The sequence below is a fragment of the Pongo abelii genome, chromosome 7 (assembly GCF_028885655.2).
Source record: "Pongo abelii isolate AG06213 chromosome 7, NHGRI_mPonAbe1-v2.0_pri, whole genome shotgun sequence".
Taxonomy (NCBI): Eukaryota; Metazoa; Chordata; class Mammalia; order Primates; family Hominidae; genus Pongo; species Pongo abelii.
In genome coordinates, this window is record NC_071992.2 from 131,583,042 (window position 1) to 131,607,268 (window position 24,227).

Consider the following 24,227-nt stretch of genomic DNA (forward strand, 5'->3'; position numbering starts at 1 on the left):
ATAGCTGATGGCTACATATTCCTCCTCTAATGGGGTTCTGACAGTCCTGGGTGAGATCATGTGTGTTCTTTATCTGAAGGGTGGTCCTTGACACAAGAATCAAGTTCTACATAAGGAAGTATATCACATTAAATGTTATTATTACACTCCTATCTAGAGAACATTGCCTCCAGCTGCAAAACAAGGGCATTGCCATTATGAAAGCCCCTCAAAGACTCTCTGCTGTTTTCAAAACATGGAAAGAAAAAGGGAAAAAAGAAAAAAATAATAATTAGAAGGATTTGTTCCTTAATTTGGGCTCCCAAAAATGAGAAATGAAGATTGTATAATGAGGGGAGATACTAATTATTTTAAACTCTCCAAGCAAATCTTCTGAAGCAATCAATTATTTATATACTTTATGTTCTGTCTTTTTGTATTTTTCCTTCTGGTTAAAAACATGCAGGTGAGTCTTCCCAACGTCCTTTCCTATCTGGATCTGTTCTGCCTCATTTCTCTTTCAAAGTCATCTTTCAGGGAACTTGCTCCGATTAATCTGATTTTAACCAAACAAACAAGATATTTGATATATTAAACTTTTTGAGATGATTGATTAGGAATTGCATCATATTCACATGAGTATACCGAATTCAAAGTTAAACTTCATAAGCTGGAGTTCTTACATATCGTAACGTAATCATTACCCAACACTCAACACTCAATATTTGATACTCAATGAATGTTTTTGAAATAAACACAATTTTTATTGTTAATCTTTCTGAAGAAACTAGTATATATCCTTTTACACAAAATCTATCAATAAGAGATTGATTGGTTAAAGAAAAAAAGCAAAGCAAAACAAAACAAGTTGAGAGAATCCAGGCTTTATCAACATAAGTAATAATTTTTTAGAATGGTGATTTGATTTCACCATTTCAATTCAGCAGAGCCTGTATATATATATATACATATATATATATATATATATATGTATATATATAAAACAATGATCTGTATTTCCTATTGCTAGACGGATGAAAGTGAATCCATATAAACCATACCAACGCCGTTATGTGTAACTGGTGGTAAAACTTTATTATTCAAGTTTAGATGTAACAGACATCTTTGCTGCCTGAAGATTGTTTGCATAAGAAATACACCAAGAACATGTTTGTGAGTAGAAATGAACATGCACTATGAAAACAAAATAAAATAAAACGAAAAAATTTCATGTGTTGTAAGAACAGAACTATTATAGCCAACATTCTAGTATTCAAATCAGGACTACAAATTGAATTCTTTTTCTTAGCAACATGAAATCATTCCATATGAAAGACATTTTCTGCTGGTGAATATTGCTGTAAGTTAAATTTTACACTGGCATTTTGAGATGTTCCCCCCGCATGCCTCCCCCCAAATTTTCCATGTGGTTGTCAAATAGTCCACCCTAAGGAATTTGGCATTTATTACTGTGATATTTGCCTTATTGGTAGCCATTAAGAAACTATGGTTTTATCAGCCTAGTAATAGTTTTGCATCTTCATAGTCAACACTATTGGCTGCCTAGTTGATATTTACAGCTCATCTTTCAGAAAAATGACCCCAACCTTTCCTGGCCTTTGGGAACTGACAGTTTAAATAACCCCCTTGGCCACATAATAATACTTGGCACTCCTATGGTGCCTTTCAACCAAGGATCTCAAAGTGCTTTACAAACAAGTACTACGTTACCATTATTATTATTAATAATATTATTAATATATTTTTTCAATTTTACAGCTGAGGAACCTGAGGCACAAAAAGAAAAAGTGATATGCTGCAGTTCATATGTTGAAAAAAAACAAAAAAAACAAAAAACAACCAGGGGAAAACCAGAATTGAGTTTTGGGACTCTATGCTCTAGAAGGACCATTTTCTCTGATAAAAGCTAAACATTATTTCCACGGTAAAGTTATTCCTGCTTTTCTCTGGTGTAGGACAGAGTGAAGCTTACAGCTCTCCCTTTCCTTTCAAGAGAACACATGAATGTATATTGTCTAGTTTCTCACGTGTGGATTACTCTTGAATTTCACATTTTCTTCATCCCTGACTTGACATACTTCTGCCCTAGCATATTCCAGGAGTTCTAATTACTGCAATTAACTGGGATGCTTTCTAAGCAACTGCAGCACTATCAGGAACATGTGAGCCCACTGTCTATGAAACAGTATTGAAAAACCAAAAGGAAGTGCTCTGCAAAGAATCCATGCCTCTGCCCTTGGCAAGTCTTTCTTTGGGAAAATAACACTGCCCTCCAAAGTCCCGACGGGCGTCCTTCTATCTTCTTCTCATTTGCAGTTGCCTGCTGATAGAATTCCAGCTAACAGTACCTACCTTTGGTTAGAATATTTAGTTTGATACTCAGGTTGCATTTCAATTCCTCAATTTTCTCTTGTGCCTTGGACAGTCAGCAAGCTTTCACCTTACTGGCTCACCAAAGATGCCTTGATTCTTTTTTCTTTTTTTTTTTTTTGCCATGGCTCTCAACCCAAAGGCAGTAGCTGAAGTTGAGCTCCTCTCAACTTAAGCCAAAAGGCTGGCAAACAGCACAGAAGCGGACCACCAGCTTCTTTACTCCACATTTCCACCACTGGATGGCAGATATTCCCCCTCTAGAAATGCATTAATTTTATTTACTAAACAGGCAGCAGTTCACAGGTCTCAAGACCGGTCACTTTGTGATGTTTTGCAGCCACACAGCAGGAGGCTAATAATTATTTTAATAGCCATACTGAGACTCTTCAGTTTATTAAGAAAAATGTATTTCCTCAGGCATTTTAAAATATATATACATTTAATATTTTTGGAGCTGTATTTGCATTGGATCATAATAGATTATGTGCACATGTGCAATTATAAACATAATGTGCTACCACAGGCTTCAACAAAGAGCTGTTAAAGATACTTTTTTCCCTTCTCATTAATATTACCTTAGAAAAGAATCCCCATGCTTGTTTTCTAAAAATCTACCTTTACTAAAACAGAACAGTTTAGAACAGAACATCACTATCTTAAAAGTTGATTAAAAAAAATCTCAATATGTCATGTAGAGAGAATTGGGCATACTCTTTTCCTTTTGACCTGCAGAGTTATCAATTAGAGCTCTGTCCTTTTCTCATATACTTGGAGTCATGTAGTGTCTCTCTCAATCCACAACGTTCTGAGGTGGGTTGGCTCTTTATGATTTTTCTATCCCAAACAACAGAATGAATACAGAGGTGAGTGATGAGAGAAAGAGTGAGAAAAGGAAGAGTGAGAACGCATGAGCTGGTCCTGGCCTAAAGTTTGATCCAAAGCTCAATTTAGAATATAGACAAATAATTTTAAAAGATTTTCAGTTTTTAAATGGCACACAATTTTAGCTGGCACATCGTTTTCATCACAGGGGAAGCCTTTTCCAAGAGAGAAAATTCCTAAATCATCATGAAATTCCTCATTAAAAAAACGTTCCGTACCATAATAGCTCGTTTAAAATCACAATTTAAGATAAAATAATTCAGAAATCTTAAATTAAAAAAATAAATTTTATAATATATCTTGAGAGATGGAATAAAGGCTTTAATAAGTCAAAAGAATAAGGAGTGTTTAGTGTTATAATAAATTTTTGTCTCTTTTAAAAAAGCCCAACCTCTTCTCCACCAAAATATGTATAATAATGAAAGCAAAAATGAAAATAAAATTATCAATAATAAAGAAGTATGGAATAAGATCTATCGTGTCAATGCTATCCAAAAATATTCTACTAAAAAGTAGACTGACCATAAATATTCCAAGAATAGTGATATGTATTTTCCAATGCTAGTCATTACTACTATGTCTGTCTGAGAAAAAAAAAAACTGAATGAAAATAAAAAGGCATACATGCCAAAAATAAAGAACCTATTTGTGTCCGACACACTAGAGAAATTGCTTAATGAGTAGTTTTGCCCAAAAAGTAATACTTGTCATATTGCCCAAGTTAACCAAACTTCTGGTGTTTTGCTGATTTAAGCAGTCCACATAGATAACGTTGCTTAAGGATTGCCATGATGCATTTTGTTATTCTTTTTACTAAGAAAATTAAATATTGTTGTTTGGGGGAATCTCCTCTCTTTTTTAGATCTTTAATTGTCACCTCTCAAGTCTGGCTATACATTTTGAGATGCATCCATCAAAATTCCTACGGAAGATAAATTACATCACATAATTTGAATGTCAAAGCTCCTCATTCCACTTCTTTATTTCAGTTTATGTGAATATTAGAGCTACGCAACAGGTGAGATCAGAATAAGGCCCGTTAACAATGAAACTGAAGCAGAGGACTTAGTCCTGATTTCTGTCTCTTGCTTTCTCTTTTCTCTTTTTTTAATATGCAAACAAAAAAATGCAAGAATGAAAATGACAACACAACATCAGAAAGACATTTTTTTAACTTCATTCGCTACAACAGTCACGAACTGGTTGAACTCTACCTGCCATCCAACTTTAAGAAACGAAGACCCGGCACTGTGGAAAAGAAACAAAACCCAAACAAAACAAAACGATACAAAGCAACTGCGAATTAATGTAAAAATGGAGTGCAAATGCGACTACAGAATGCAATAAAAACATCAGCGTTGCAGATTCCAGCAACACTTATCAAAATAATTTCTGAAATGTTTCATATGAAACATAGACAAAGCAATAAAAAGAGGATATATGTTTATCATCTTAAGCATAACAATGTGAGTTAAGAGCTTAAAAATTTAAAAAAAAAAAGTACTTGGAATGAATAGTGCTACCCTTTTTTTCCTAAGTAGGCATAAAAATATTTTCATTTCCTTCTTGTTTTCCATACCATTATAGCAAGAACTTTCATTTGTTTCATGTTACCGTTTACAACTTTAATGCACACACACACACACAAAAGGATATCTACTGCAATAGAAATAGTTGCTTCATTACCTTGTTTGCTACATTTGCAAATGTAAACAGCTAGGCAGAGCCAGAACTGACTCTAATGCATGATGGAATATCTTTGTTGCATACGTACACTGTAGAAAATAATTATTCAATATGTCAGGCACCATTATTTGAAATGTAATACATTAATATTTACTAGAAAAATAAGTTTTTTTTTCCTATTTGTTCTCCCAACTTCTTTAATGAAATAAGTTAATCTGACAGTGCATCCAGTAGCTTGTAATATCTTCTACATCTCCGTGGCAAAAAATAAACTACTGGTTGGGACAATATAATGCAAATTATTAAAGTCAGTCCTTGTACATACATCCTTGTAGCAAGCATTGAGGCTCGACTAACAGCACCTTTAACCAATTATTTAATGTTCAGTTATTTAGCCCTATTTCCCTGAGCAGTTATGCTGAGGAGCTTTCCCTTCATGGATAGTTTTTACAAAGCCTTAAGTATTAAAAGTTCTATGAGGACATACTTCTAAGAATCCTATTTAATGCTACTTAACTAAATCTGTATACATTTAATGAAGGGATTGGCTGGTACATATACCAACTGTCAGTCTGTGGTAACGTAACCTTAGACGCTGCCTGACCACAAAGTTTGGAAATTATATTTAACCAAAAGAAAATAAATAAATACAGCAGGTTACCTTGTGAAGAAATGCCATGTGTTCTAAACAAATTAAACCCATGGTCTGACATTTGTATCCATCTATGCTTTTGAATTGAGGGGATTCCTTTAGTTATAATGTGCCAAGTGAGATTAGTAACCAACAGGAGGCTTAGAAAAGCAAATCCATACTGGTTCATCACACACAAGAAAGAAATACCTGGCTAAAATGAAATGACTACAGAAGCATCGAGGACATTGTTTTTTAAAATGGGTACATGTGTGGACAAAATGAATCTAAACCGCAAACAAAAGGACTACTGAGTATTTGAACATCTAAAGGACAAAAATATCAGAGAGGGTGTGCATGTGTATGTACAGGCAGGGCTGGCTAAAAACAGCGTGCCACCATCTGTCATGTTTCTTGCTGCACTCTAACCAAGCCTAACCACAGCTCGCATTTCTAGGTCAAAATCTGAAACATGGCCAATAAGAGAAGACTAAATTGAGAGGGCGCCATTTTTCTTTCATTGCCCTGGACCTTCAATTTCTCCTCCTCTGCCTAGGGTTTCATGATAATTATAAATTTAGGCAACAATTTATGGGTTTTGGAACAAATGGTCCAATGGCCAGTCCAGTACTGCTTTAGTATAATAATATGTAAACCCTTTCAAATTCTAGACAGTTTTGGTCTCTTTCTTTGTAAATACATTAATTCTAGTCTGGTGATATCTCTTATGGATTATTTCCCCAGTACATATTAGCCAAGATGGTTTTGACTTAACAGGTTTTAAAAAGTGATGGTTTACCATCTTCCATTCTTTCTCATTGACCATTTATCTCCCTTTTTAATCTTGGTAACCTACTCATCAAAAGAAAGAATAATAAAAGAAGGGAATTTCATGTTGGATAAGGCAGGCTCTATGAAGTATTTTTTTAATAGGTCTTCATAAGACATTACAAGCTATTGAATTCCCATCAAGAAAACCTATTTCTATTTAATTGTGCTAAGTGCTAAGGTTTTACTCTTTAGGTTTTCCATTTTTTTCCACTTGTGCATTGTTCCTATGCAGGCCCCTCTGGATATGTGTTGTGAAATCATATTTGTCCGTGCAAAGATGCTGGCATATGCTGCACTGGAAAGGTCCACTGTCACCATGGCAACTCATATGCAAAGCATACATCACTTCATCCAGAAAGACAATGCCACAGTGCACACATTTTGTTGAAAGTTCATCTTGAGTACTTCTATCAACTTTCTCTGTTTTTACTACATTCAAGGGACCTTCATTTTTTACATTTGGTGGTGCCTTCGTTTTCTCCTTGGAGGCACCGTTTGCAGTTGGCCCAGGTCTGGAATGCTTGATCGCCAAATCTAGAGGAATGTCATTGTCTGATCCAACAGCTGAAAAATGAGGAGGCAGATTGAAGGTGGGATAAGGCACATAGTTTTGGCAAGGATTTGGTAGGCCAGGCACGTGACTCAAGTAGTGCGGATTCCCAGGAACGGAGAGCTTATATTTACTCCAGAACCGCAGCCAATCAGCTTCACTCTGGAAGTCATTATGTACAAAGGGAAGTCCAAAAAGTGGGTACTGGTACTTTTCAATAGGGCTGCCTGGTGGTGAATAATTTGGGTGTTTCGCAGGTCTCATGTACTTTTCTATAGGACTGCCTCTCTCAGAACTTCCTTTCCCTTCAGATACGGATGAACTATTTCCTGGATCTCCAGTACTTTCCTGAGGACTTTTTATCTGAATGTGCAAAGGTTGCATCCTTTTGTGAATATCCAGAGTTTGGCTGACCAGGACTGGCTGCTGAGCAGAATGGCTTTTAGTCAATGAACCCTGGGCTTCGTATTTACTTAGGCTGGGGAGCGGAATTTCTCTCTGGTGACTTTCAGTTAGATGATCTTCTGACCTCCTCTCTAACGGGCTTCCATTGACTTGCTCCTCATTGCTGCCCCTCTGCTGTTTGTTGAGCTGCTCAGCCTGAAGTGCCTCTGGGTTAAGGCGCTTTCTTGTTCTCCTCCTAATAATCTGCTCACCGTTGTTTTGTTTAATGATGTTTAAAGGCCTGGGAGTCTGCAGAGAACACATACAATACATAAAAGGAAAACATTAAAAAATACATTAAAATGCATTAAAAATTCCTCACAAATATAAACCATGCTTAAGTTCAAAGCAGGGATAGGCTTTCTGCTGTAGATTTACTAAATCTCCTCCTTTTGCCCTAAGCAGGATCAGAGGAAGTAACCAAAGTGCACTATTTTAGCCTAATTAAATCATGTCCATCTTTGCAGGGGGGACTGAAAACTTCAATCTACTTGAAAATAACCTTTCCAAATGCAACAGATTTTGAGATAGCATCATTTAATGATGAAACTGTGTAGAAAGTTACTTGAAGAGATGTGATTTTTCTGAAATAATTTTTTCAATTTTTGAGTTGCACACTAAAATGCCAGCCTATAAGAGTAACACAGGAGATACATATTGATAACAGTGGAAAAATTACACATTGCTATAGACAGAATAAGTTTATATGTTGAAGCCCTAAACCACAGTGTGACTGTATCTGGAGACAGGGTCCCTAGTAGGAAATTAAAGTTAAATGAGATTGTAAGGGTGGGGCCCTAATCCAATGGGGCTGTGGCCTTATGAGAAGAGGAAGAGAAAGAGATCTCTCTCCACTATGTGAGGGCACAGATAGAAGGTGGCTTAGTAGGGAAGAGAGCCCTCCTTAGAACCCAACTATGCTGGAACCCGATCTCAGATTTCTAGCCTTCAGAATGTGAAAACATAAATTTCAGCTGTTTAAAACCGCCCAGTTGATGGTATTTTGTTATGGAAACCTAAGCAACTAATACATGCATGCTTCTAAATAATTGCAGATGTGGATATAAAATATTAATATCAGATCATAAATAATCAAAGATAAACTGACAGAATTGTGAGGAAAGATATCAGGTCATCAAAGCAATATAGACAGATTTTTTTTTTCTTCTCATTTCTACTTCTCTCTCTTTAATAATATTTTATATTTGTGATGTAAGATTTTACTTGTTAATAGGCGAAGCATTAGTTTTGTGTTGAAAATCTAAATTCATGTGTAGCTTTGGTTTAAATATCTGATCTGTCATTCTACTCTTAAAGTAAGTGCTAACTTTCATTCAGCTTAAGTATTTTGTTTAGCTTAAACATTACATGATTGGTATTTATGGACATGTTCAACAGGTATTTATATAATATGACTTAAATCCATGGATAAGACTATAATAAAAACTTTACTTGCAGTTGGAGCTCTTTGATGTATAAAATCAAAAGAATCAGTCTGATAAATTAATGCATATTTATAGGTTAAAAATTTAGGATAATCTTTAAATGGGCTAAAGTCTGATTTTTCTAAAAGATTACTGAAATCAGAAAATAATTTCCACTTAAAACATGACTATAAATAGAAATATAATTTATAAATTTAACTTTATAAATTACACATCATGTGTATATAATGTATAATTTTATAAATTATAAAATTTTAAATATAAACATAAATATTCATAAACATGTTATAATAAAATAAATATAATATAAATTTAAAAATAAACATAAATATAAATGTAATTTGTAAATTATTCCTAGAAGTGATACACTTGAATGCAAGGCAGCACCTCTTATATCTTAAATAAGTACAAGTATAAATCCTTTTTGGAATATTCCTGTTGTTACAAACATACTTCCAAGTGAAGAAAGATAACCCACTTGTTATTGACAATTCATTGTTAGTTTAAGAAAGAAAATGCAACATAGCTTAGTTATGCCATGTGCATTTCTTTTGCTCAGAATATCCAGGTTTACGAAGAGTTCATATTAGCATTATAAACATATGCATTATTTAATCTATACACCGTAAAGAAGCCTGAAATTTGCATGAATTCCTTTTTTAAACTGTCATAACTTTTGTGTCAGTTTCTGACGTGAAATGTGAACACAACCTTTATGTATTTCAATGTATGGTTTTTAAAAAACCTCAAAACTGAAAACATCTTACCTCTGGAGAGATGAATATTAAAATAATTTTTAGAAAATAGTTTAGTTTATATCTCAGTGGTTAAGTTACCATAATCTGGCACAGCAGTATTTTAATTAATTTTTGGCCTATGATTGGCCAGACGTCAATTAAAATCATTAATGTCAGTTCCCATTAAATAGAAACTTAATGCCATGCTTAAATGGTGAAGGTTAAAAAAAAATAAGTTGGTATGTGGTGGGGGGTGGAATCTTTCTACTTGCTACATGCTAATAACTAAGGTTTTTACAGTTTACTGCCAATTAGTATTGTTAGCAGCATGCATTTTTTAAAGAGTGCTTCCAATGGTCCATATATGAGAACATTTTGTCTAAAATTGTATTCCCTGTAGCCATAATGTATTCACCGGCTTGTGCTAAGAGCTATGGTAAAATGCCAAACGAAATGAAAAAGGCACAGGGAAATAAATTTTTGTTTACTAAATGGGGGATTCCTATTTTAAAGTCAGCTCTTGTCAGCAGATGAACTTGCTAAACTAAAAAAAAAATCCTTCAGTAAGTCAAATCCATATTCAGATGGAGGATTTGTGAGTTTTAATTTTATTACAGAATTCTAACTAAAATTTGAGGAAAAGTAATTCAAAGAATCTCCGTGAGCCAAAGCCAGCTGGAGATCTTAAAAGACAAAGTATCTTTGCACCTTACTCTACCCTGGTGTGTGTGCTATTCAGAACTACAGATACCTCATTGAAATACCCACTGAAGGCACTTTGGAGATTCATGTGATACTCTCTGATCCTAGTTCAGTTCAGAACTGTCCTTCCGAATGTGCCCCTCCAGCCCCTAAAGCGGTCAAGATAACACTTGCGAATTCCGAAGGTAAACTAGAAAATACGAATTCTTTCCCTGCCTTATATTTTATGCTGAACATGAAAGAGTCCTTTTTCCTTTTTTAAGACGTTTTGCATATTTCTGAAACTTCTAAAAATTGTCTCCTTTTTACCTAAAATAATTTCATTGAATTCTGATAACCATTAGTTCAACTATCTGCTGTGAATTTCCCAGAAATCAATCATTTTCCTCTTTTATATCAAAAGAAGCATAATGCATTACTAATGACCTCAAACCTATCTCCGCATCACATCTAAGCTCCCTTCACCATAAATCACATGTGCACTCAAAGTGACTGTATTAAACAACCCTGCGGGGGCAGGCACTGCAAGCCAGGGAATGGGACTTATCACACCACAGACCAGGCCAACACTACTTTATAAAGCTTTTCCTGAAAGAGTGGAATAAGTTCTTACCGAGTGAAGCTTCTGGTAGAGGCCACACGCGTTGCATACATATCCGCCATTTGCATTCTTTCGCCAGAGAGAGGTTTTTGTGGTCAGGCAATTGGCACAAAAAACACCGGAGCCTCTACGCCTCTGAAACAGGGGGAAAAAACCAAGGTCAGAGGTGAGTCACATGATCAGTGGAGTTAGACCAAATCAACCCAGGAGTTTTGTCTTTAAACTAGCAACAATGACAGTATAAAACCACACTGCCCATAATGAGGTCAGGTTTGATTGTGTTTAATAGGCACCACTGATTTTCATTATAATTAACCCTACAGTGATGGATGAGGTGTGTGGAACACCAAAGGCTTTTCACAGAAACAGCTTTAACTTTTTGAACTTTGGGTTTTATGGCTTTAATGATGGCTCCTAAATGCTGAACCCTAAAATATACCTTTTAAAAGTGTCAAAACACAAGTCAAAAAGACAGAACATGGCAATATGTTTAATACACTTTGGAAAGGAGGAGCACATGCTACCTGAGCTTTAAAATATAGTCAAGTTTGGAATAAATGTAAATCATTTAAAATTAAACTTGATTTGTGTGTTTTTGTATGTCATTCATGTAACGTAAGTATTAAGAGAATATAAAACACTCAATTCTGGTCTTTCGTTTGCAATTGTAAAATCTGAAAGATTCCTCTATTCCTCAAACGTGAGAGGGTTTGTAGAAACTTCAGCCAATTAAAAGTACAGTATTACTAATGAGAACCCTTATGAGGTGCCCACTTAAGTTAGGCAACATAGACCCTTCAATGGCTATTTATTTATTTTATTTGACTTAGACCTGGAAATCACAAGGGTTTCCAAATACAAATTGATTCTAGTGGCCTGAGTTTTGTAATCAACAGGTTCAAAATAACCTAAGAATATTTAAAACTAGATAATTAGTATTGCTTGTTCCATTCTTGCTATCCAGTAATGATTCCATTAAACTTCTCACTTAAACAAAAGTCAGGCTGTGTTTGTAGGCACAAATACTAACAGGCAGGAAATGGAATTCTCTTGCTGAAAAAAAAAAAAAAAAAAAGAAAAGAAAAAAAAAAGACAGCCTGAATTGCAGTTCAGCTCTCCTTTCTCTAGGAAGCAAAGCCTTTAATGATAAAATATGCATGTTAGATGAGGAGTGGAAAAAGTCTTGCTGGAACCTAATTTTATTATAAATTAAATATTACATGTGCCATAAGTCAAAATTTCAGGGATTCATAAAATTTAGGCAATTTATTTAACTCAAGTCCATACTGTAGAAGAGTGGTATCCCTGCCAAGAAAATACAATGGTTATAATTGTACTCTGATACATTTCAAATGGAAAGCTTTCTGCAGACATAATTTTGGCTTCAAGACTGGAACACTTTCTTGGCATTGAAAGGGCATTTGATTCATCGGGTGTTTCACAATGTATCACTAAAAAGACCTGGTGAGCAGCCAGTTCCCTATAGGGTAATTTTTCCATCCAGATGCAAGTGCTATCAGAGGCCCTCGTCAGCTAAACTAATTATGATCTTGCAATTGCTGATGCCTGCTCACTCTAACATTCGACATCCTCCATTAATCATCAATACAAGGAAAATGAATGAAACGTAAAGAAATGAGGGCTGGTAAGCTGCACAGCCATAAAAATCTGAAATGAGAGCAATAACTTAACAAGATTGGGGGAATGTTTTTAGTGAGCACAAAGTCAGGCTAACAATTGCCCTTTTAAACCAAGAACACGATTTCATTAGTGTAGCAGGTTGTGCTACTTTAGGTGATGTAATAAAAACTAGATTTTCAAAGATAATCTCTGGCTCCCCCTTTTCTCCTTCCCCCCACCTGACTGGGATGTAGGACCAGGAATGTATCATGAGTTTCTAAGTCTCAATAACAGCAATAGCAAATGTTGGGTGTCAGTCTTCAAGTCCCAATGAGGGACTACTGCAAAAGTGGACTGCTGCTTCCCCCAAAATCAATGAACTATTAGAAGTTGTGTTTATCAAACATTTTGGGGACTCCCTTTATGCAAAGTAAGCTGGGAGCCTAGTTAGGTTATAATTGTGAAACTTTCCTGGGGCTATCCTGTCATTTTCCTAGATCTAAATAACATGTTTGCAAATAAACACCAACTTGATCCACACAAGGGCAATGTAAATGACCATTTGGAAACTAACCCACATATATGGCTGAGGCTCAAATGTGAATGTGTAACCATTCACTCCAGCCTGCTTTTCTTTCCTTATGCCCTGGGTGCTTGACACACCATGCCAAAGTGGGTGTAATCCTGATTTCAGTGAGTGTTTCAACCCTTGCACAATTTGGTGCTTAATTCTCTTGCAAAGAAAATGCCTTTCATTAGTTAGAGGGAAAATCCTGAAATTACAGCACTAGTTTCCAAAAGCATAGCTTGCTTTAAAAGCAGCACTTAGACTCCAATATAGTTTGCTATATTTTAGGTAAACCATATCGCATTTTAAATATATCAGGAGTACTTTGAATACACTTATTCAGAGTCAGTAGAGCTTGGAGGTTAATAATCAGATTTAGGTGCCAGAACACTGATATTCAAAACCTGTCTCTGTCATTTGCCAGGTACAACACTGGGCAAGTCACTTAATCTTTCAATGCTTAAAGTTCTCCAGTCTTTACAGTGTGAGCTACTGTGATTTTTTTTTTTTTTGAGACAGAGTCTCACTCACCCAGGCTGGAGTGCAATGGCACGATCTTGGCTCACTGCAACCTCCACCTCCCGGGTTCAAGCAATTCTCCTGCCTCAGCCTCCCGAGTAGCTGGGATTACAGGCATGCGCCACCACGCCCAGCTAATTTTGTATTTTTTAGTAGAGATGGGGTTTCTCTATGTTGGTCAGGCTGGTCTCAAACTCCCAATCTCAAGTGATTTGCCCGCCTCGGCCTACCAAAGTGCTGGGATTACAGGCGTGGGCCACCACGCCCGGCTACTGTGATTCTTATGTAGATTAATAGATGCAGTTAAAACAGTGCCAGGGATGTAGTAAGTGCTCAAATCCTATTTGCCAAGAGGATTCAACTGTGATTTCTTTCGTATGAGAAAAATATTTTGTTAGTTTTCAGCCCTTGAAGCTTGTTATTGAATATTTGAGAGATGCTTAAAGCATATGGTTGGATATTGTTCAATGTGTTTCTTTCATACCAATCTTATCAAATATGAGAATGGAAAGTTGAGTCAGAGTGAAATATCTAGGTGTTCGCACCTAGAATTCAATAGGAGCAAGCTTGCATGGGGGTGGAGAGTGGGAGGTAGGTGAGAAATTCTTTCACACATGAAGTTACCTCCCATCTAAACAAATTTAGTACTTTGGTAAGCCTAGTAGAACCTTATTTTTGGTGACATTAAAATTTCTGGAAGCAGCAGAGAAGGTGGGAGAAGTGGGTAGTGTCCTGAGCTGTGTCACTACAGAACCACATCCTTCTAAAACACCATACAGATGTGAGCCCTGACCTGGTCACACTGTGTACAATGTAACCTGGCAGGACAAAGTAAGGGATTTCCTTTGAAGTTATCAACATCCTTAGCCCAGTCAAGGACAGGGAAGCAGCCTGTTACCAAAGGAACGCAGAGTAGAAGCCTTCTGTGCCCTATTTTCAAAAACAAAGCTTGGCTTCAACTTAAAGAAAAAGAAAGGCACTAACGACCTTATTTCATTCATACTTTATCCTGCATGGCAGTTTTAAAATACTTTGTCACTCTCCTTTGCAGTAAGCCTATTAAGGACAGAAATCCTGTTTCCTAATCGTCACTGAACATTCTAAGGAATAAGCACCTAGGACAGTGCTCTGTTAGGCTAAACATTAAGAAAGCTGAAAATAATCCTGCCTGCTATTTCTATCGTTATTTTTAGAAAAAAAAATTTTAGGAAAAAAAGTAGTGTTTGTTTTTTAAAAATCCCTTTTAAATGTCGTCCATTCAGGCTGACAAATTAATCTGGAGTTGGGCAGAGACGGTTGATGATGTAGAAAACACAATCAAGAAAATTCATTGTCCACTCCTACTTTCCACACTTTTTTTTTTTTTTTTTTTTTTTTTTTGAGACGGAGCGTTGCTCTGTTGCCCAGGCTGGAGGGCAGTGGCTCGATCTCGGCCCACTGCCACCTCCGCCTCCCAGGAGAATCAAGTGATTCTCCTGTCTCAGCCTCCAGAGTAGCTGGGATTACAGATGCCTGCCACCATGCCTGGCTAATTTTCATATTTTTAGTGGGGTTGGGTTTCACCATGTTGACCAGCCTGGTCTCCAACTCCTGACCTCAGGTGATCCACCGGCCTCTGCCTCCCAAAGTGCTGGGATTACAGGCGTGAGCCACAGCACCCAGCCCCACACGTATTTTTGAGAAGGAGCTGATGCCAGGTACTTTCTAGGTGCTGGGGGCAGCTCTCTTTTATCTCTATCATTATAGTCACAAATTGCTGATGGTTCTATCTGTGTCTGTTTATGTTTAAATAATAAATTTCTCCTTTTCCCACAAGCTGTCTTAAGAGATAATAATTTGTGCCTCCATCACCTTGTGCGTGAGAGGGAAGACTTATGGGTCAGATGGATAAGATCAGTGCTGGGAGGGAAAAAGGATAGGAATAAGTAGCTAGCCGATAATACCAATTGGCATTCCTGAGGGGCATATATAGCACAAAACTTTCTCTCCTCTCTGAGGGAAGACTGCCCACTCACACATGTAAGGCCACAAAGAGTAGCTGCAATCTCTGCCCCTGCACTTCTTTAAGTTCACCTTCCACATCTACGTGGCTTGAACAGAGGGCAAGAGTGAAGGAGGAATGGCTGAAAACCCAAATCTACATGAGTCAGCTCAACTAAAAATTTCTACAGAAAAAATTCTGGAATCAACAATTCGAGAAAATGATTGTTTGCTTTTCTTTTAATGCTTTGAGCAGTAAAATTTAGGTTGCATTTGTGTTGTCTCCAGGCCATTTCCGTTGGCTGGTAGTTTCCTATGTGAAAAAGGATGAATAATGTTACAAACAGTTAACTGCAAGGAGTTTCGAAGCCAGTGATTGCCTGGCAAATGCTTTTCAGTGATAACTGGCCTGTCTTTTGAGCACTTGATCCCTTTTGGTATTTCAAATATTATAGTCACAATACTGATTTTCACAACAGCAATGTAGGTGATGGATCTGAACAATCATCCAAATAGAAATAGAAAATGACATACCTATCTTTTAATATAAATACACTTTAAATCCAATGTAATTTTTCCTCCCCTTTAGAGTAAAGCAATAAGTATAATGACTAAGTATTTAAAACAAACAAACAAGACACAACACCTTTTGTCTTTAGGTTCATGGCTAACACCAACATGTGAGTTACAATAGTTGAAACTTTCTCTAAGTTTCCAATTCAAGTTTTGCTTTTGGGAGACTTAAATCTTCAGTCAGCTATATATCATTGATAAATAGCTGAGCCTTGGCATACCTGTTACGAAACCCAGATATGACTTAAGATATTTTTTTTTAATTTTAAATTGGTTCAGCGGTTTTTGTTCCTTATTTTATTTTATTATTTGAAGGCCAGCCAAATATAAAAATTTTAAGGTTTCCAAGTCTCCAAATTTTGAAAAGGAACTGATTTCATCTGATTAATATGAAGTAAATTTGATTGAATGATTTATTAAACTGGCTTAACATTTACAGACATGGATATTCATCTTCAAGATATTAAAAGTTTCCATTGGTGAAGGAATTTGTGAAGAAATGATCTTTTACAATAATTTTCTATGAATAAGAACCATACTGAAACCATGTAATTACATAACAAGCCCTGATAGGCAGAATATTTACTCACATTTTTTATGGTTTTATATCTTAGCCATTTTAAATCGAATCAATCTGAAATCTGATTTATGTAATGTTAGTATGACTATACCTCAAATATTTTTAACTCTTTAAATATTTTCTGTGTTTATTTGATTATATCAAAGAGTCTTTGCAACATTCATGTTAGCGAAATGCATAGACGGTTATGAGCAAAGCTTCTGGTACGATTTCACAGTAATACAGTTTCAGTGGTAAATTAATTAAGTTCTGGGAGTAATTATTGCGTGTCCACCATGTGCCTGGCACTGTGCTACAGGCCAGGGTCACAGCATAAGACAAACATGGTCTGTAATCTTGCAGATTTTCCAGTGGAATCTTCTAAAAACATACTAAGTATGCAGCTAAAGTAACAAACAGAAATTGTTCATGAACATTGACAGTGGAAATCATGTGAATTACGTGGAAACTTTCCTGAAGATACCAAAGTATGTCCCATTCATAAATCTCATTTAAAGGCTAAAAGTTACCTAATAATCAGAGGGGTTACTTCCTGTGCTCCTTTGTAAAAATGCGTAACAGTTTAAGTCACTTCAGAAACAAATTAATACTTGCTTATTTTCACATTGGTAATAATGTCCTATCAATCACATTGTTCTATTAACTACCAATAGAGTTGACATGAGTTAATGTGTTCATGACTGTCAGATATGTAGTTGATATTTAATAATTGTTGATATTCCATAATTCAATAAGTGTTGAATATTATTTTAGTTCTTATCTCTATCATTCACCACTAGGAGACATCGAAGGCCATGTCCCTGCCCTCTTCCCCTCCAAAATAGAATTAACCAGCTGTTGACTACACACCAGTAGACCCTATGGAACATACTGAATTCAGGAGCTAAAACAACTTAAAAATAGATAGTAGTTTGCAATAAACACCTTTAGATTAATAGCCAGACTCTTACCAGGAGCACAGGCTGGCCAACAATTGAACAAGAGCAGGGAAAGCACTCTGCCAACAGAAAGCAATAGTTTACCAATATCCTGGCCAACTTTTGTTTCAAATAAAATTGTGAAGAATCTGTTGAAATGGGCTGTACAGCATGTCTTTGCCTGCTTTAAAACAGTCCTCTTTGCCCTCAGATTTCTTGCCAAAAAACTGAAGGGACTCTATCAGGTTCAGCCAAGCACCCATCTTATAATCACCATAGAGCTTGGAAACAAAACCTGTTTACCCTGCTTATTAAATTCACTTCCTCAACACATCAGCAATGATAATGGAGACCAGTGTAAACTAAACTGGCATCTCTGGCTAAGAGCAACAGAACAGTTTTTGTTCCAGGACATGAGGCAATACATACTCTAGTAATCATACCTTGCACTGAGATACGAATGCACCTAAGACTTATCCCACTGACAATGTCGCCACATAGGGAGCTACCTAATATATCAGGTAATGCTACTGTGCTAAACACATTAGTTCCGTCTCTTCTGAGATGTAACTGGTGATTCTCGGAGTGAAATAGCAGAAAATCACTATTTCTCCACGTATATCCCACTCTTTATTCATACAGATTCTTTACATCCCAAGGTTTTAGAAATTTATCACACAGATATAAAACCTGTTACACAGATCTGAGGACCCCATCTCCCTTCTTTAACTAACCCCATATTTGGTAACTAACCCCATATTTGGTAAAGGAGCAAACCAAACACCCTATGTCATAATGACATTACATAATAGAATCAGAATTGGAAAAACCCAGATTTTTGGAGTTCTAACCACGCTGTTTCTGTAATAATGTTCTGCCTTTACAGCAAGTACGCATTTGGACAGCTAAAAATATGGTTGAAAATTTATGTCGGCACTGTCTTTTTTTCATTCCACGTGAAAGTCATTATTGTTAAAAGAACTACTCAAGTCTCTCAGTGCTTCTATTTTTGCCATCCTGTATCTGTTTTCACCCTTCCTTCAGCTACAACAATGGTTGGAAAGTAGCTCTACAGGGACTTTCTTCTATGCCAGTGCCAAAATCTGACACTGGAAGGAAAAAATATACTAAAAGGCCTTTTGGAGGCAGAGTTAAACAATTTTAGCACCTCTTAAACTTCAGTGTGACAGCACAAGAGTTGATTCTTTTAATAAATTTGTTGCATATTTTATTTATATCATATACTTAACAAGCAGATTTATTCTGGGATAGGTTCATATTCTAAAAATAAAAATATCAGCAATGAAGACCTTTCTAGAAAAGTCCTAAAATCCAAGTCTCAGCTTCTAGGCATTTAATTAGAGAGTCAAATACAGTTATTAATATTTCATGTATTACACCTTTTTAGGGCTGCCTTTATAATATATAATGACATATTATAATTTATAATGTGTAATGATATATTTTTTAATTTATAATATATAATGGTTATTTTGAAAAAAAAAACAGAAAAAAAATCAATAATTCTTTTCATAGTACCTAACATAATAACTGGTTTATGAAGTGTTGCCACCCTCGAGGCAGCTATATACACTTCAGTGGTTCCTCGATGGTTTCTCACACTCTTGGGGATCATACAACCTTTTGGTGAAATTTATGACACTCTCCAGAAAAAAAAAAGTGTAAAATATTTTACAGATAATTTTAACATGGTCAAAAGCATGTCCCTCACAAAATGTATCCAAAGATTTCCTGTGGATTTGAGTGCCGATGGATCCAGATCCCAAGGTTAAGAACTCCTAACACATATTATCCCAGTTTAGATTTACAGTGAATTACTAATTACTGTTACTCTCCTTTTATTGATGAAGTATGAAACTGACAATAGTTCTTTGACTTATCTAGCATCAAAAAACACATTCTGGTCTCTAAGTCTAGGCAATAAGACAGGATCATATTCTAAAAAGCATTTTCGGCCAGGTGTGGTAGCTCATGCCTGTAATCCCAGTGCTTCGGGAGGGCAATAGGAGGATTGCTTGAGGCTAGGAGCTTGAGATTAACCAAGGCAACACAGCAAGAACCTGTCTCTACAAAAAGTTAAAAAAAAATTAGTTGGGTGTGGTGGTATGCAGCTATAATCTGAGCTACTCTGGAGGCTGAGGAGAGAGGATGGCTTGAGCCCAGGGGTTCTAGACTGTAGTGAGCTATAATCATGTCACCGTACTCCAGCCTGGGCAACACAGTGAGACACTGTCTCTAAAATAGATAAATATAAAATTAATTAAATAAAAAAGAATTTTTGAATCAATTATTTAATAGAATCCTCTTGTTTGACTATCTTTGTCCCTTTTTAAATAATCATCATAATATCATGAAACATAATATCGTATGTTATCCTGCAAACATACGATAGGCCTAGTCTCATTATCTGATATCCTCAAAATGATCCTAAGAGGCAAGTATTATTATCATTATTATTATTATTCCCTCCACTTTATAGATGAGAAAACTGAGGCTTAGAAGCAATTTGCAACTGCTGAATAGTAGGGCTAAGATATAAACCCAGGTTGCCCTCACTTCAAAACCACAGTGAACCACGTTTCAGGCCTTATTACTAAAGAGGAGATTGGGGAATTTTTACCAAAAATATTTCAGCATATCCTGGCCTTAAAGAATGCTTATCTCTTCAAACCACCCAATAACAGCTGATTGAAATTATGCAAGTTTTGAGGTGTACCATAGTGTACCAGAAAGAAATGAGTCATCCTTCATCAGATATGGCAACGAGCTGTTTTGAGGTCGACAGACACAGTCATAGCCAGAGGAACAGAGCACTTGGCTGATGGAGGGGCAGTGCTGGGGAAGGGGGAGGGGTGCAGTACATGTGTTTTGATCCTGCTGTGTCCAAAAAATAAAAAAAGTATGTGAAACAGGCCGCTACTTAAAAGCAGAAGTTGGTGACACCACTGACTTAGCCTCTCATAGCGCCTGCTACATGGGAGGTTAGCTGCGAATCAAAGTCTCTGTTTGCTTTTGCAGAAGACTTGGCTAGAGTTGGGGCAAGAAAAATGGTGCTGGGGTTTTGACATGCTCTGTAAACACACATGTTCAGGTAACAATTTACTAGATTTCTTTTATATATGTGTATGTTCCAAGGCAGAGACCTTTTGTGATATTTGGTATCATTTTTATTCAAGATAAATTACTGGCAATTCTGAAAGATGAGGTTATTTTACCAAATTCCTCAAGAATCAGATAATATAAAAATATTTTAAATAATGTCTGCTTAAAAACTCCCCCACTATTATATATAAAACTTCATGTTCTTCATATATCTATGAAGTTTACTATTATACTTTTCATATGTGATATACTTTTGCATTTCATCACAGAACAGTAATGACAAAAATACTCCTAACTCTAAACATTTTTTATAGGCTATCCAATTGAGAGTATTCAGTACAAGTCAGATGTTAAAACACAGCCTTGAGTCTGCTCAGCAGAAAGATGGCAACCACTACTTATCTTAATGTAAACAACAAAAACATATGGGAATACATGAGTTAAATATACAGAGGTTCAAAACAGTTAAAAGAGCTAAGAATAAACTATGAATGTGTCCACAAAAAGACCCTGATACCAAATACGCAATTTGGATTAAATACTTCACAGACTATCTCGGGAATACCTCTGGGACCACGCAATTCTGTCTGACTTTTAGAAACACGGGGAATGGGGCAGAGGGAGACTAAAAAAAAAAATGAACCTGAATTTCATTTATTTGTGACACTATAAATCATTAAAAATATTCTCTCTCATTTAATTCAATTTTGTATGTCCTCAGGACACGTAAAATCATAGGTATTTACGGACACCTTTCCAATGATTAAAATAAGCACTTAATGTTATGTCATTATTCAAATGAAAGATGTGTCTTTCAATAAGAGCTCTGTGACCACACTATTGGTGAAACCGACCATGAGCAGATAATCTCATGATAGAGGTACTGTGCAGACAGGGAAAACTGAGCTGATTTCTAAAGTTTTAATAACATGATTTTTAAAAGACGACGTGGAATTATGAATTTCCTTAACAATAATGATGTAATTTTGTAATAACTGAAATCTTTCACGGGAAAACTACTTCTTCAACAACTCACCCAGTCAATTACACAGGAAAGTCCTATAATAGGCTGTCCCTACTCCCTGCCCCGTCAAATAGCTCACGTACACGACTTCCTTTTCAATTACCAACTTGTCTGCAGTACCATCTGTAAAAACGAACACATACCTTATGCTGCCAGTTTTTGCTTTTGCACGTCGATTAGTGGGACTGGCTGCAGCTGCTCAAGAAGAAAGCAGTGATTGTCTTTGTTATATATACATATGTATAAATTCTCTCTTCAGTACCACCAGATTAGCTCAAGGTAATACATTGTCTTGGGTAGGAAACTGCACTCATACTAGCCTTACTCGCACCCGGCTCTCTCTGTGATCTGGAGTTTATTAATCACACTATATCGCATACCAAAGTAAGAACTACCTCATCGCATCAAACATTCTGGAGACTGCCCCTCAGTCATCTGTACCAAAAGGAACAGTTAAAGCTGTTTCTCACTTTGACATTTTGTACATCGAGCAGAGTATCAGGAAACCAAAACTGAGACCTGGCAGCCCAACTTGAGACACAAAACTCCTGGTGAGTGAGATTTTATTTCATGAGAAGGGCTCTGAAAATATAACACTAACTTTTCAACAACTTTATTTTCCCCTGCCTCATGTTTATATTCTTTTTCTGTTGGCATTCTTTTTCCTCTAGATGAACACACTGAATTGGTCACACAATCTCGGCAAAAGACGTAAATAAATTACAGCAAGAAATTACCCACAATTATTTTTTAAAGTGATCTGTGTTAAATGTCACTTCTCCCTATTGTGAAGTAATATGGATTTTTTAAAAGAAAAGAAAAAAATTACCAAGCTCTTAAAGATATTTTGAAAAAGTATTCATAGTGTAGCTGAAATTTAAAACACACACAAAAAATGAAAAGCAAACAAAAATGCTTAGTTGTGACTTACCTTTTGCTATTTCACATTTACAAATTTATCCCAAATATATCAAAACTACTCTTCATCGTAAGAGGAACTTTGTGACAAGGTACAAACTTAACTGTTGGAGCATTCGAATGTTAGTTTTGCCTTGGCTTTTCCTATACTGAATTGTCTTAAATCACAAAATAGTTCTACTTTCTCTGTGTAGGTATAGGAGACAGACTGCTGGATTCCAATTATTTTCATGTGCAAGTCACACAGGGGAAAGGAGGCTCTTGAAGAACGACCTACTTTTTCCTTTAATCTTTATATTATCAGTGCATTGCATATAGTGGGCATTTAATTAGTGATAGCTTAATTGAATTGACCTCTAACAGAAGAGATGCTACTGCCACTTTGGAGTGTGTGTGTGTGTACACATACAAGCATTATGCTTTAAGCATATCTTTATTCATGAAACATGAAGGACAGCCATTGTTACAGAAACTAGAACTTAGATTGAAAACAGTTTCACTTTTGTGAAATGCAAAAGAAAATTAATAAATTCTGGGCCATGTTTAGGCCCAGGAGAGGAGAGGAAAGGAACGGTCCCTGTTTGTCTGAGCTTACGAGCAATTTGCAAAATTTGTAGAAATGGCATATGTTGGTTATGTATATACATGTACATACAAACACATATACATACATACACTCACGTAAATGAATAAATGGAATCATTTTCAGCACTACCATGTAGTGAGATGTCACTAGTTGTTTTTATTTTCATTAAAGCAATATCACATTTTATAAGTGGGATTAAACACCAACAATGTTGTCAAGAAATTCCATGAGTTTCTTACATAGTGGAGAATAAATATAATTGGTTATCTGTTAATTTTATATAAAAAACTGAAAAAAAAATGAAGCAATAGAGTACCTAGGAGAGTGCTGTAAATGTCAGCCTAATAATTATTTACTTTAATAGGAGGAAAATAAAACACTGATAACTTAGGATTAATTTTTATTGCCAATTTATTTTTATTACTATGTTGGAGTTCTCTCAATTCACATACATACTCAATTAACATAAACATAATTATGTATGTGAGACTATGGAATGTCATGTTTGACATATATGAGGCATTCAGAGATCATTACATTTCTCCTTTCTCTCTTAATTTCAGAAGAGATTGAATAATTCAATAGATATTAGATTTTAAAGATATTGAAAACTGAATACACTTTTGGCACTTATATACAAGTATATAACTCAGTATCTATGTTAATGTGCATATGCACAAAACTTATACAAAGGGCCTCGTACTTATTTTTACAACATGAAAAAATGTATTAATGGTGACCCTAAAACTCCCTTATATAAGAAACTGTCTTTTAAAGAGTTTATTACATCAATTACACATTTAAAAATATATGAATACATCTCTCCTCTCTTTCTTTCCTATTCTCTCCTTTTGACTGCATTCTAAAAGACCTTTAAGGATTATATTACATAACTCTGGTGGTGACTTCCTCCATTTTAAAGATACATATTTCTCAC

General features: G+C 35.8%; 1 protein-coding gene across 9 annotated transcripts in view; it reads right to left on the minus strand.

Moving 5' to 3' along the window:
* Positions 1-4,204: 4,204 nt before the first annotated feature.
* The window catches only part of TRPS1 (transcriptional repressor GATA binding 1), a 259,423-nt gene continuing 239,400 nt past the window's right edge, over positions 4,205-24,227 (minus strand). For all 9 annotated transcript variants that reach the window (XM_063726794.1, XM_063726793.1, XM_009244042.4 and 6 more), the window contains 2 exons: positions 10,895-11,017; positions 4,205-7,646 (listed from right to left, as the gene is read on the minus strand). In XM_063726794.1, the coding sequence (XP_063582864.1) occupies positions 6,585-7,646; positions 10,895-11,017 (1,185 nt within the window). In that variant the 3' untranslated portion in view covers positions 4,205-6,584. The remainder of the gene's footprint in view (positions 7,647-10,894; positions 11,018-24,227) is intronic.